Source organism: Bos grunniens, chromosome 13, assembly GCF_055505025.1.
Source record: "Bos grunniens cultivar Pamir isolate PY7600 chromosome 13, Bosgru_T2T1.0, whole genome shotgun sequence".
Taxonomy (NCBI): domain Eukaryota; kingdom Metazoa; phylum Chordata; class Mammalia; order Artiodactyla; family Bovidae; genus Bos; species Bos grunniens.
In genome coordinates, this window is record NC_141177.1 from 77525036 (window position 1) to 77536962 (window position 11927).

Here is an 11927-nt window from a genome sequence, read left to right on the forward strand (position 1 = left end):
GATAAGGTTTCATTTAAAGGTGAAAAAATTGATTTTTCTATGCATTTTTATATAGCTGTTACAGACAACTGTAAAATTTCTTATATGTTAAAATACTGAAAACAGTATAAAGACTAACATTCTTATTTATTATTATTATGAACCACATAACCAATAGAAACAGCATTATATTACTGCCTCATAACAGTATACCTAACGGTATAGAGACAGTTTACAAAGTCAAAAATTTATCTCCTAGTATGTTGAAACTCTGGAGGTGGGCATGGCAACCCACTGCAGTATTTTTGCCTGGAGAATCCCATGGACAGAAGAGCCTGGTGGGTTAAAGTCCATGGGGTTGCAAAGAGTTGGACATGACTGAAGTGATTTAGCACAGCATGCTGCTGCTGCTGCTGCTAAGTCACTTCAGTCGTGTCCGACTCTGTGCACAGCATAGCATGTTGAAAATACCAAAAAAAAAACACCCATGGTTAGTCATGTTTACGTGTGTGTGTATGTATGTATACATCATGCAGACAGATAGATGTGTTCATATTTGACACAATAACACTGTCAAGATGTGTTTGATAGTGTAAATTGTTACCCTTTCTTTTGTAGCCAGCATAATTTTATCAAGAGCTTGGAACACAAATATTCTTCAAAGATTTTTATACTCATAAGATAACAACAAATTAAGCAGCTTCTGGCTCTGCAACCTCAGGCCAAGTTACCTAACCTTAGTTTTTTCATTTGAAACAGGGATAACAATATTGCCTAACTCATGAGATTTTTGTGAGGATTTACAAAGAAAACATATGAGAAGTGCTAAGAATAGTGCATGACACATAAAAGACATTTGACAGATCTTAGCTACTATTGTTATTCTTACTTCTATTCTATTCGATGCCCTTGATATGTCAGCTCTTTAACAAAGGTGCATCTCTTGTAAATGTTCCCAAATATTAACCTGGTAAGAACAAATACTACACTTGACCTTCAACAAATACATGGACACCAAGGGGGAAAAGCGAGGAGGGATGAACTGGGAGATTGAGATGGACATATATCCACTACTCTGTATAAAATAAATAACTAATGAGAGCCTGCTGTGCAGCACGGGAACTCTACTCAGTGTGCTATGGTGAACTAAATAGGAGGGAAATCCAAAAAGGAGGGGATGTACGCGTACATATAGCTGAGTTACTTCACTGTATAGCAGAAACTAACACAACATTGAAAACAACTGAAATACCCCAGGCTAAAAAATAATCAATACTATGCTAAGTCACTTCAGTCATGTCCGACTCTGTGTGACCCCATAGACGGCAGCCCACCAGGCTCCCCTGTCCCTGGGACTCAATATTCCTCGATATACTACAGTTTGGGTAAACAGAGCTACCATTGTGTCTTTCTGACTCCAACCTCATATTTTAGAATATTTTAAGCAGAGATAAAAATAATGTAACATAAAGATTGATGAACTTTTGGATTGCAAAGGATGATTTTTAGCAGCGTAAGCTATCCCACAGCCATTTAAGTTTAAATGCAGTTTAAGATGGGTTAAACATCACCAGTAAACATACAGAATATGGTGCCCACAGTTTTGTTTTCAAATACACCTGCTACTAGTGAATTCATATCCCGAACCCTGAAAACCACAGACTAATAAGTGTATTTTGCAGACCTCCTCACTTGGCAGAATACACTCTCTTCAGTTGAATCGTAATACTTTTGAGAGTCAGAGGGCCAAAGGAATAACTTTAATCAGGAAGAATGTAAAACTTTTATAATAACAAAGTACAAAAGAGAGTAAAATTATGAACTAAACTGTTAAACTCATCAATCTGTCTGAATAAGTTAATTGAGTGGACAGAATAACCAAACATGATTAACAAGATAAGCTGAAAGCTGATGGATTACCAGCTACTTGGGACTCAAGCTACTCCTAGGAGCCTTGTTCTTTCTAAATCCCCCATTTCTTCTGCTCTGCTGGGATAGTCCTTCAGCCCCGGGCTCTTTTGAGAATTTAATCCACTTCCCCTTTGCAGTGGCCACTTCCACCAGCTGCTTCTCTCATCACTTTAACATTCAAACGGAAAAGGCCAAGCCTAGGTTATTCTAATGATAGCAAACACCTCATAAAAAAATCTGCCAAATTTACTTTTCCATAGAACATCATTTTTACAGCTTTTCATGAGTCCATGAGGAAAGAAAGCATCATGTATAGAATATGACTTCCAGAATTCTTGAAGATATTAGGCATTGTTCCCAGTGTTACAGTGGGTGGGTGTACCACCATCTATGGAATGGGGGTGTCTTCAGTTTCCCCAAAGAGATCGGGTCAGGCTTTCACTGAACCTGTTTGCCCACCAGAGAAGAGGAGAGGACCTCACAAAATTAGGACATTTTCAGAAATATCCCCAGGTTAAAAGAACTTTAGGCTCTGGGGTGCATTCTTTTTCATTCCTGGTTTTACATTCCTGCCTAAAGATCACCTTGCTTTAGTCTACAACATCCTGCCAGAGAGAGAACATGGTGTAACAAACCACGAGTTTGGGATGTGTAAACTTTGCAAGTTTCTTAACCTCTGTACCTCGGTTTTTGCATCTATGCGGGGGGAGGGGGGATATTAACAATATAGTACATCATTAAATTAGTTAAGTTCTGCAAAGAACTGAAAACTAGCACATGGAAAGCACTCTGGACGTATTTAAGGGAATCTCTCTACACTAGGGTTTTTAGGTGACACACTGCATAAAGATGTGAGGGAAGAATCAACAGGGCAATGATCTTAAAACCCTTTGGCAACAATGGATGTTGCTTATCTGGACATTACAGAGTACAGAGTTTTCAGAGGGGCTGCTTGGAGGAGGAGATTTTAGAAGTGAATTCCTGCTGCCTCCTTGGAAAATCCCTGCTGACTTCTTTACCCATGCCCCACGTTGACAGTTGTCAACACCTCTGACAGACCCAAGGAAAGGTATTTTCCAAGGGAGCGGCAGAAAATCCCTACCTAGGCAACTCTTTATTTGGAAACCGGAGAATCCATTCTGCGTCTGAGGCCTGCTATCTCCTCCCTAGTTGCGACCCCCCCCCCCCCCCCACTGCGTTGGAGCTGCACAGACCCTCAGAATTCCATTCCTAAGGCGACCTTCAACAGGGGCAGAACGCTGTAAGAAGTCTTTTGCTGTCAAGTTTTAAAGCCCCAGGTAATGCCATCTCAAAGTACAACAGGTGGCTTGATTCCGCGCCCTCCGCAGGCTAGGAAGGTGCAAGGTTGGATCGGGGACCACGTGGGCGACCAGGGATACTTTCTTCTGGGAAATTATTTCCTGACCTTTGCCACTGTTTTCTGAGTTGGCAGATTCAACCGGGTTCTTCCTCCCAGACCTCGTTTGGAGGTTGTCCTAAGTTGAGGTCTCCTCCCGCTCCTCCCCCCGCCCCCGCCTCTCAGAATAACATCACTTCGCCTCTGAAGGGCAACCGAAGACTGAAAGCACCCCAAAGCCAACACATGCGTGCTCCACACTCCTCCGCCCGTCTCACGCTCAGGTACCTGGGGACAGACCCGGAGGAGCGTGCCCCCGGACCTCCGAAATGGTTCAGCCTCCAAGCACTTAGCCCGCTCCGTCCAGGCTGGAGACGGGTGGCCCCGGCCAAACAACTGCCCAAACAATCTGTTCTTTGGTGGAGCGGGGACCCGCCTCCCCGCATCTCTCAGGTGCGAGGTCAGCACCCGGCCACCCGGGTCCCGGCCGCCACGCGCGCCCCTGCCCGGCGGCGCACTCACCTGCAGCGGGGTCCGGCTGGCGTTGGCCGCGGCCGCGTCCGGCCGGTCGGCGGCTCCGGAACCGCGCAGCACCGTGATGTGCAGCGTGAGCAGCAGCAACCCCAGCAGCAGCAGCAGCTCGGCCGCCAGGCGCACCATCCTCCGCAGGCGTGCGGCTTTAGGACCCGGCGCGGCGGGCGGCGGCGGCGGCGGCGGCGGCGGCGGGGGAGGAGGAGTCGGAGCCCGGGAGTCCGGCAGCGCGGCTCCCGCCTCGGCCCCCGCCGGGGCCCCGCTCCCCGAGCCTGCGGCACTGGAGCTGGCTGCGGCGGGGCGCGCCAGGCCCGGGGAGCAGGAGCCGCCACCGCCGTCCCCGCCGCCGCACCACGGCGGAGCCACGGCGGGGCCGGGGGCGTCCAAGCCGGCGGCGGAGCGAACCCCGGCGCTCCCCGGCGGCGGCGGCGGGGACGGCGGGCCGCCCGGGGCCCGGGCCGGGCCGGGGCCCACCCTGCGGGCAGCGGGCAGCGGGGGCGGCGGCGGGGCGGGCGCAGCCGAGCCCCCGAGCGCACATGGGCGCCGCAGATGTGGCCGCGGCGCCGCAGCTGTAGCGGGAGCGGCCGCCAGAGGAGCGCGGGGAGCGGGAGGAGGAGGAGGAGAAGGAGGAGGAGGAGGAGGAGGAGGAGGAGGGCTTCAGCGGCGGCCCGCAGTTACCTCCACGCTTGGCTCCCCCGCCCTTGCCGCCCGTAGCCACTCACCCGACGAGCCACCTCCCCTCCTCCCCGCGCTCCTCCCGGCCGCGGGCCGCGCCGCCCCGCCGCCGAGTCCTCGGGAGAGCCGGCTCCAGACGGGGGCCCCGGGTGCGCGGGGGCTGTCACTGGAGGTGACCCGCGAGCCCCTCCGGAGTCCGTGTCCGCCTGCCGGGCTGCGCCGAGCGCGCGCCCCCGCTGCCGAGGTCGCTGCGGCCGGCGAGGGCAGAGCCCCGCGCGCGCCGAGGCCCGGGGCTTTGGGGTGGTGGGGGGTGCCTGGGCGAGGTTGGAAACTTTTATTGACAAGTGGAGTTGGGAGTTGTGGTGATGCAGAACCGAGAGGGCACCGGCCCAGCCAGGTGTCTGCCGGCGACTGTGCGCCCCTCCCTGCAGCTGGCGTATGTACGAGGGGGAAGAGACGGGGTCGTTCCAGAAAGGTCTTGACACTCGCTCCCGGACGGTGGGCTGCCTGCTCACAGAGCACCGTTGCTCAGGCGCCCGCGGCGGTGGGTAGAGCCTGGGAAGGGAGGCGAGTCCGATTCGCCGGGCGTCCGTCTGGTCCAGCGCGCAGGTGTCTCGGCAAGAAGCGGCAGGGGTGAGGTGCCCGCGGCTCGGGCGCGCAGGACGGAGGTGGGGCAGTGGGGGCCAGTCTCAGCTCAGGCCGGCGCGGGTCGGGGGGCTCATCCCGGAGGCGCCGCGCCCGGAGGGGCCCTGGGGGCTGCCGTCGCCCAGTTGCCGCTCCTGGGCCAGCGTCTCATGACCGCGCTGAAACCTCGGGCTCCCGCGCGCCGCTCATGCCTCGCAGGGGACAGCCGGCCGGTGGAAGGGCTCGAGGGTCGAGCAGAGGGCGCGCGGTCCTCGCCTCGGATGCACGAGAGAGCCGAGTCCGGGGCTGGGCTCAGCTCACCGCAGCGGCGCCGCGCATCCTGCCCGGGCGCCCGCCTTCTCCAAGGGGCTCGGAGTGGCGGGCGCCCGGGCTGGCCGGGCCTTTTATACTCCGCCTCCACCGCCTCCCCTCGGGTCCCTCCTTGCCTCCTCCCCTGTGCCCGCCCCGTCCTTTTCTCCCCGCGAGCGGAACCTTCAGCCTAGGCGTTCCCAAATTTCCCCAATTTCCAAGCGCACCTCGCATCCTGGATTCCAATGTCCCGGCGATGGAGCCTCTCCATTCTCCCTTGGGGACTGAAATTAAACAAACAAACCTTTCTCTACGACACGCCCCCTTCCCCCGCTCCCATCCTTACAAACTCAAGTAAGATTCTTAAATCAACTCCCTTCCGAGAGTTCCTGTCTTTATACAAGGCACCTCAGCCAAGTCTTCACCAAATTCAGACCGAAAACACTTTTATCATTACGAAAGTTCACGGGGGTCGGGGTGGGGGCAGTGTTCGCCCTGGCCTTTTACAGTATTTGAATAGCGGTGGTTAAAGTGTAGTATTTGGTTGTTTAGTCGCTAAGTCGTGTCCGATTCTTTTGGAACTCCGTGGATTGTAGTCTGCCAGGCTCCTCTGTGCCTGAGACTGCCCAGGCTAAGAATATTGAAGTGGGTTGCCATTTCCTTCTCCAGAGGATCTTCCCCACCCAGGGAGGGAATCCGTGTGTCTCCTGCATTGGCAGGGGAATTCTTTACCGCTGAGCTACCAGGGAAGCCCAAAGCTTGGTGCACCGGTTGGTTTTGTGTGAAGGGCCAGAAGAGATAGTTACTGCTCTGGAGATGCTTTGTGAGCCTCTTTAAAATCCTAACCAACCCTAGCATCTTACTAACACATTCAGTTCAGACGCTCAGTCATATCCGGCTCTTTGCGACCCCATGAATTGCAGCACGCCAGGCCTCCCTGTCCATCACCAACTCCCGGAGTTCACTCAGACTCACGTCCATCCAGTCGGTGATGCCATCCAGCCATCTCATCCTCTGTCGTCCCTTTCTCCTCCTGCCCCCAATCCCTCCCAGCATCAGAGTCTTTTCCAATGAGTCAACTCTTCACATGAGGTGGCCAAAGTACTGGAGTTTCACCTTCAGCATCATTCCTTCCAAAGAACACCCAGGGCTGATCTCCTTTAGAATGGACTGGCTGGATCTCCTTGCAGTTCAAGGGACTCTCAAGAGTCTTCTCCAACACCACAGTTCAAAAGCATCAATTCTTCAGCGATCAGCTTTCTTCACAGTCCAACTCTCATATCCATACATGACCACAGGAAAAACCATAGCCTTGACTAGACGGACCTTTGTTGGCAAAGTAATGTCTCTGCTTTTGAATATGCTATCTAAGTTGGTCATAACTTTCCTTCCAAGGCGTAAGCGTCTTTTAATTTCATGGCTGCAGTCACCATCTGCAGTGATTTTGGAGCCCCCAAAAATAAAGTCTGACACTGTTTCCACTGTTTCCCCGTCTATTTCCCATGAAGTGATGGGATCAGATCGGTTTTCTGAATGTTGAGCTTTAAGCCAATTTTTCACTCTCCTCTTTCACTTTCATTGACAGATTCTTAAAGCACTCCATTTCTCTCCTTTTCAGTCATTTTGTGTGTGGTGGGCAGGGAGGGCTTTGGGAAGGGAGCAATGGCTTTGGGAGGGAGTGAGCGCTTTAAATGTTTAGGCAGCGGGTCTGTTAGGCATCCTATTGCAATCCGCAGGCTCTAAAATGCCAATAATTGTCAACTGGAGCGCTGAGGAAGAATTTGAAACAATAGATGGTCCCGGATTCAGATGGGAGATCAAAGAGGAGATCCCAGCGGCTCTGAGATCCCACAGGGATCCTCCTGTGTGTTTCCAAGTTAGAATCACTTAGAAAGATGTGAGGGAGTCCAGGCTAATCAGCACATTGATGGAATGTGTAAATTAAGATGGCAAACAGGAATCCTGTGTCCAGAGAGAGTTTAGGCTGGCTCTAACCCCCAGTTGTGCCAGATTGTGATGTGGGCACACAGGGACAAATGACTTTCCCAATTGCCTGAGGCAGGCTGGTCTAAATTAGAATCCAGTCACTTCTGCTGTATCCTGTGTTTCCATCAAACACAATCTCCACATGTAAGCCTCCTCTCCTCTCATCTAAAATGAACATTTTTTTGGATCCTAGGAAAAATAACTTTTACAAAAACATCGGAAAGAAATGCTTGCAGCGAGTGTAAATTCTTGTAAACGTGTAAAAGGAGAGTTGGAGATCAAAGTCTTTGTAAAATGTTGTAAAAATTGTAAATTGAATTTTGGGGACTAAAGTCTGTATAAAATGTCGAACAAATGTATGAATGAATCCTATTAAAATTCTTGCATGCTGTGAAATCCAAATTCCAGGTGAGTTTATGTTCTAGTAAGCACACATAACTAGTATTGATAAATCTCCATGCCCTGTGATGACTGTTCCCAAACAAGGCTACAGGCAGTGCTCTGCTCTTGAGGAGTTAGGGAAAACTGGGTTGCAAGTTTTGTGAAAAAGAATTATAAATTTAATAGCCCAAGCAAATTAAGTGTCGAGCACATTTAGGAAATCATACCAACAGTTAATGGAAACTTTAAAAATCCTACCTGTTTAAGAGTTTCCATAGCACTTTATTCGTATCTTTTATTATTGATCTAACTGTGCATTAGTAGAATGTGTCTGTTTGTGTGTCTGCCTTTATACCAGACTTGGATCACCTTTGTGGCAGAACATTCCAGAGCACATCTCCCTTACACCAGTACCCAGGTTTTTTTTTCTCTTCTTTTGTTCACAGCTAGAGAACACTTTTCAGCAGTACTGGGTCCAGGTGGGATGGTGGAGAGCTCTGTCACTTTCTGATCTGGCCATTAAACACTAAGTGACCATCTATCACACTCTCTTTGCTTTCTGTAGGCAAAGGACTTTGAGGTTGGGAGGAGCCCAAATCTCTGAGTTACTGCTCAGCAGAGAGCTATTGCACCAGGAATACCAGCACGTAACCTTGTGTAGTAAGAAATACACTTTGTTGTTCAAGACCACTGTGATTTGGGGATGTTCGCTACGCAGCTAGTTCAACCTGTCCTGACAAGTACAATCCTCAAGACCGGGACAGCTGCCTCCTCTCATTATATTTCTAGAGCTGAGCACAGAGCCTTGCGTGAAGTAGATGTTTAATCTGTGTTTAATGGATACAGCATGTGATTTTTATACAGACCTCACTTAATGAATTAACTCTCCTTAGACTATTCCTACTATAAGTAGCAGATCTGTAAATATTAATTCTTCTGTCTTGATTGTACTATTCTTTCACAAATTTTATCTTTTACTATTAGTCCATTTCTTTTGCAGACAGGCTTGTTTGACTGGAATAGTTGGGTAAAATAAGAGAAATTAACAAGCCAGAACACCTATAGTTAATATAACTGAAGAGAACCTTGTAGTCTATTATGATCAGGATTTTATTGTTTTTAATATATATATATATAGTTTTTTTTTTTTTTTTACTAAAACTGTTGGAAGATAGCAAAGGGTAGTTTTAGTATAGTCTTTTAAAATACATTTTTATTACTTAAAAATATATACAAAAGTAAAGAGGGTACCAGTCCATTCTAAAGGAGATCAGCCCTGGGTGTTCTTTGGAAGGAATGATGCTGAAACTCCAGTACTTTGGTCACCTCATGCAAAGAGTTGACTCATTGGAAAAGACTCTGATGCTGGGAGGGATTGGGGGCAGGAGGAAAAGGGGACGACAGAGGATGAGATGGCTGGATGGCATCACTGACTCGATGGACATGAGTCTCAGTGAACTCCAGGAGTTGGTGATGGACAGGGAGGCCTGGCATGCTGCGATTCATGGGTCACAAAGAGTCAGACACAACTGAGCGACTGAACTGAACTGAACTGAAAGAGGGTATAATAAATAACCCAACTTCAACAAAACTTGTGACCAAATCTGTACTCTAACTTTCTATTGTCAAATTATTTTGAGGCAAATCCATGACATATCATTTCACTGATACATAGTTGAGTATATATCTCAAAAAGATAAGGATTCAATTTAAAAAAAACCGTTACACTCATGCATACCGTATGTGAGGTGTAAATCAGATTTTTTGCAAAGTCAAAACCAGAGGCTTTTCTGGGTGTAAAAATGATTAGCATTTAGGGATTGTGGTGGAGGCTGCTAGATGTTCACCAAAACCTGTTTCCTCTTCTTCCTGGACACACGAGTTGACTACATTTCCCAATATCCTTTACAGTTAGATACAGCCGTGTGACTGAGTCCTGGCTAGTGGAACTCAGCCTGGTGGCTGGATATTTCTGTGCAGGATGACGAATGATCAGCCTGAATTCCTGGCACAGAGCCTTTACCCCACTCCAACTCTGCCCAGAACACCTTAGCTAGGCTAGTGTGTGATTAGAAATAACCTTTTTTTTTTTTTTTAAATGATGTATAGTTCATTTACAATATTGTTAGTTTTTGCTGTGCAGCAAAGTGATCCAGTTATACATATATATTCTTTTTTCATACTCTTTCCCACTATGATTTATTACAGGATATTGTAATAGTTCCCTGTGCTATACAGCAGGAACTTGTTAGTTATCTATTTTATATACGTTGTTGTTCAGTTGCTCAGATGTGTTTGACTTTTTGAGACCCCATGGACTGCAGCACATCAGGCTTCCCTGTCCTTCACCATCTCCCAGAGTTTGCTCAAACTCATGTCCATTGAGTCGGTGATACCATCCAACCATCTCATCCTCTGTCATTCCCTTCTCCTCCTGCCTTGAGTCTTTCTCAGCATCAGGGTCTTTTCCAGTGAGTCAGCTTTTTGCATCAGGTGGCCAAAGTATTGGAGCTTCAGCAACATTCCTTCCAATGAATATTCAGGATTGATTTCCTTTAGGATTGACTTGTTTGATCTTGCAGTCCAAGGGACTCTCAAGAGTCTTCTCCAACACCACAGTTCAAAAGCATCAATTCTTTGGCACACAGCTTTCTTTATGGTCCAACTCTCACATCCATACATGACTACTGGAAAAACCATAGCTTTGACTAGACAGACCTTCTTAGGCAAAGTAATGTCTCTGCTTTTTAAAACACTGTCTAGATTTGTCATTGCTTTTCTTCCGAGGAGCAATTACATGGCTACAGTCACTGTCCACAGTGATTTGGGAGCCCAAGAAAATAAAGCCCGTCATTATTGCCATTGTTCCCCGTTTATTTGCTATGAAGTGATGGGACCGGATGCCATGATCTTAGTTTTTTGAATGTTGAATTTTAAACCAGCTTTTTCACTCTCCTCTTTTACCATCAAGAGGCTCTTTAGTTCCTCTTCAATTTCTGCCATAAGGGTAGTGTCATCTGCATATCTGAGGTTATTGATATTTCTCCCGGCAATCTTGATTCCAGCTTGTGCTTCATCCAGTACTGCATTTTGCATGATGTACTCTGCATAGAAGTTAAATGAACAGGGTGACCAGCCTTGACATATTCCTTTCCCGATTTGGAACCAGTTTGTTGTTCCATGTCCAGTTCTAACTGTTGCTTCCTGACCTGCATACAGGTTTCACAGGAGGCAGGTCAGGTGGTCTGGTATTCCAATCTCTTTCAGAATTTTCCACAGTTTCTTGTGATCCACACAGTCAAACGCTTTGACATAGTCAATAAAGCAGAAGTAGATGTTTTTCTGGAACTCTTGCTTTTTTGATGAGCCAACAAATGTTGGCAATTTGATGGCTGGTTCCTCTGCCTTTTCTAAATCCAGCTTAAACTTCTGGAAGTTCACAGTTCACATACTATTGAAGCTTAGTTTGGAGAATTTTGAGCATTACTTTGCTAGTGTGCAAAATAAGTGCAATTGTGTGGTAGCTTGGACTTTCTTTGGCATTGCCTTTCTTTGGGATTGGAATGGAAACTGACCTTTTCCAGTTCTGTGGCCACTGCTGAGGTTTCCAAATTTGCTGGCATATTGAGTGTGGCACTTTAACAGCATCATCATTAGGATTTGAAATATCTCAGCTGGAATTGCATCACCTCCACTTGCTTTGTTCATGCTTTGTTCATAGTGATGCTTCCTAAGGCCCACTTGACTTCACACTCCAGGATGTCTGGCTCTAGGTGAGTGATTACAGCATCGTGGTTATCTGGGTCATTAAGGTCTTTTTTTGTATAGTTCTGTGTATTCTTGCCACCTTGTCTTAATATCTTCTGCTTCTATTAGGTGCCTACTGTTTCTTTCCTTTACTGTGCCCATTTTTTGCATGATATGTTCCCTTGTCTCTAATTTTCTTGAAGACATCTCTCCTCCTCCTCCTAAGTCGCTTCAGTTGTGTCCGACTCTGCGACCCCATAGACAGCAGCCCACCAGGCTCCCCAGTCCCTGGGATTCTCCAGGCAAGAACACTAGAGTGGGTTGCCATTTCCTCCTCCAATGCATGAAGGTAAAAGTGAAAGTGAAGTCACTCAGTCGTATCCGACTCTGTGTAACCCCATGGACTGCAGCCTACCTGGCTCCTCCG

General features: G+C 48.1%; 1 protein-coding gene across 2 annotated transcripts in view; it reads right to left on the reverse strand.

Annotated features, from left to right (window-relative positions):
* Positions 1-5457, reverse strand: part of ISM1 (isthmin 1) — a 98862-nt gene extending 93405 nt beyond the window's left edge. Inside the window, exon 1 of one of the 2 annotated variants that reach the window (XM_086331237.1) lies at positions 4501-5457. Coding sequence is in view for 1 of the 2 variants with exons in the window: in XM_086331235.1 (XP_086187361.1) it covers positions 3770-3907 (138 nt within the window). In the remaining variant the exon portion in view is untranslated. Of the gene's footprint in view, positions 1-3769; positions 4106-4500 lie in introns of those variants that run through there. The other variant, XM_086331235.1, reaches the window with a different exon arrangement.
* Positions 5458-11927: the final 6470 nt, after the last annotated feature.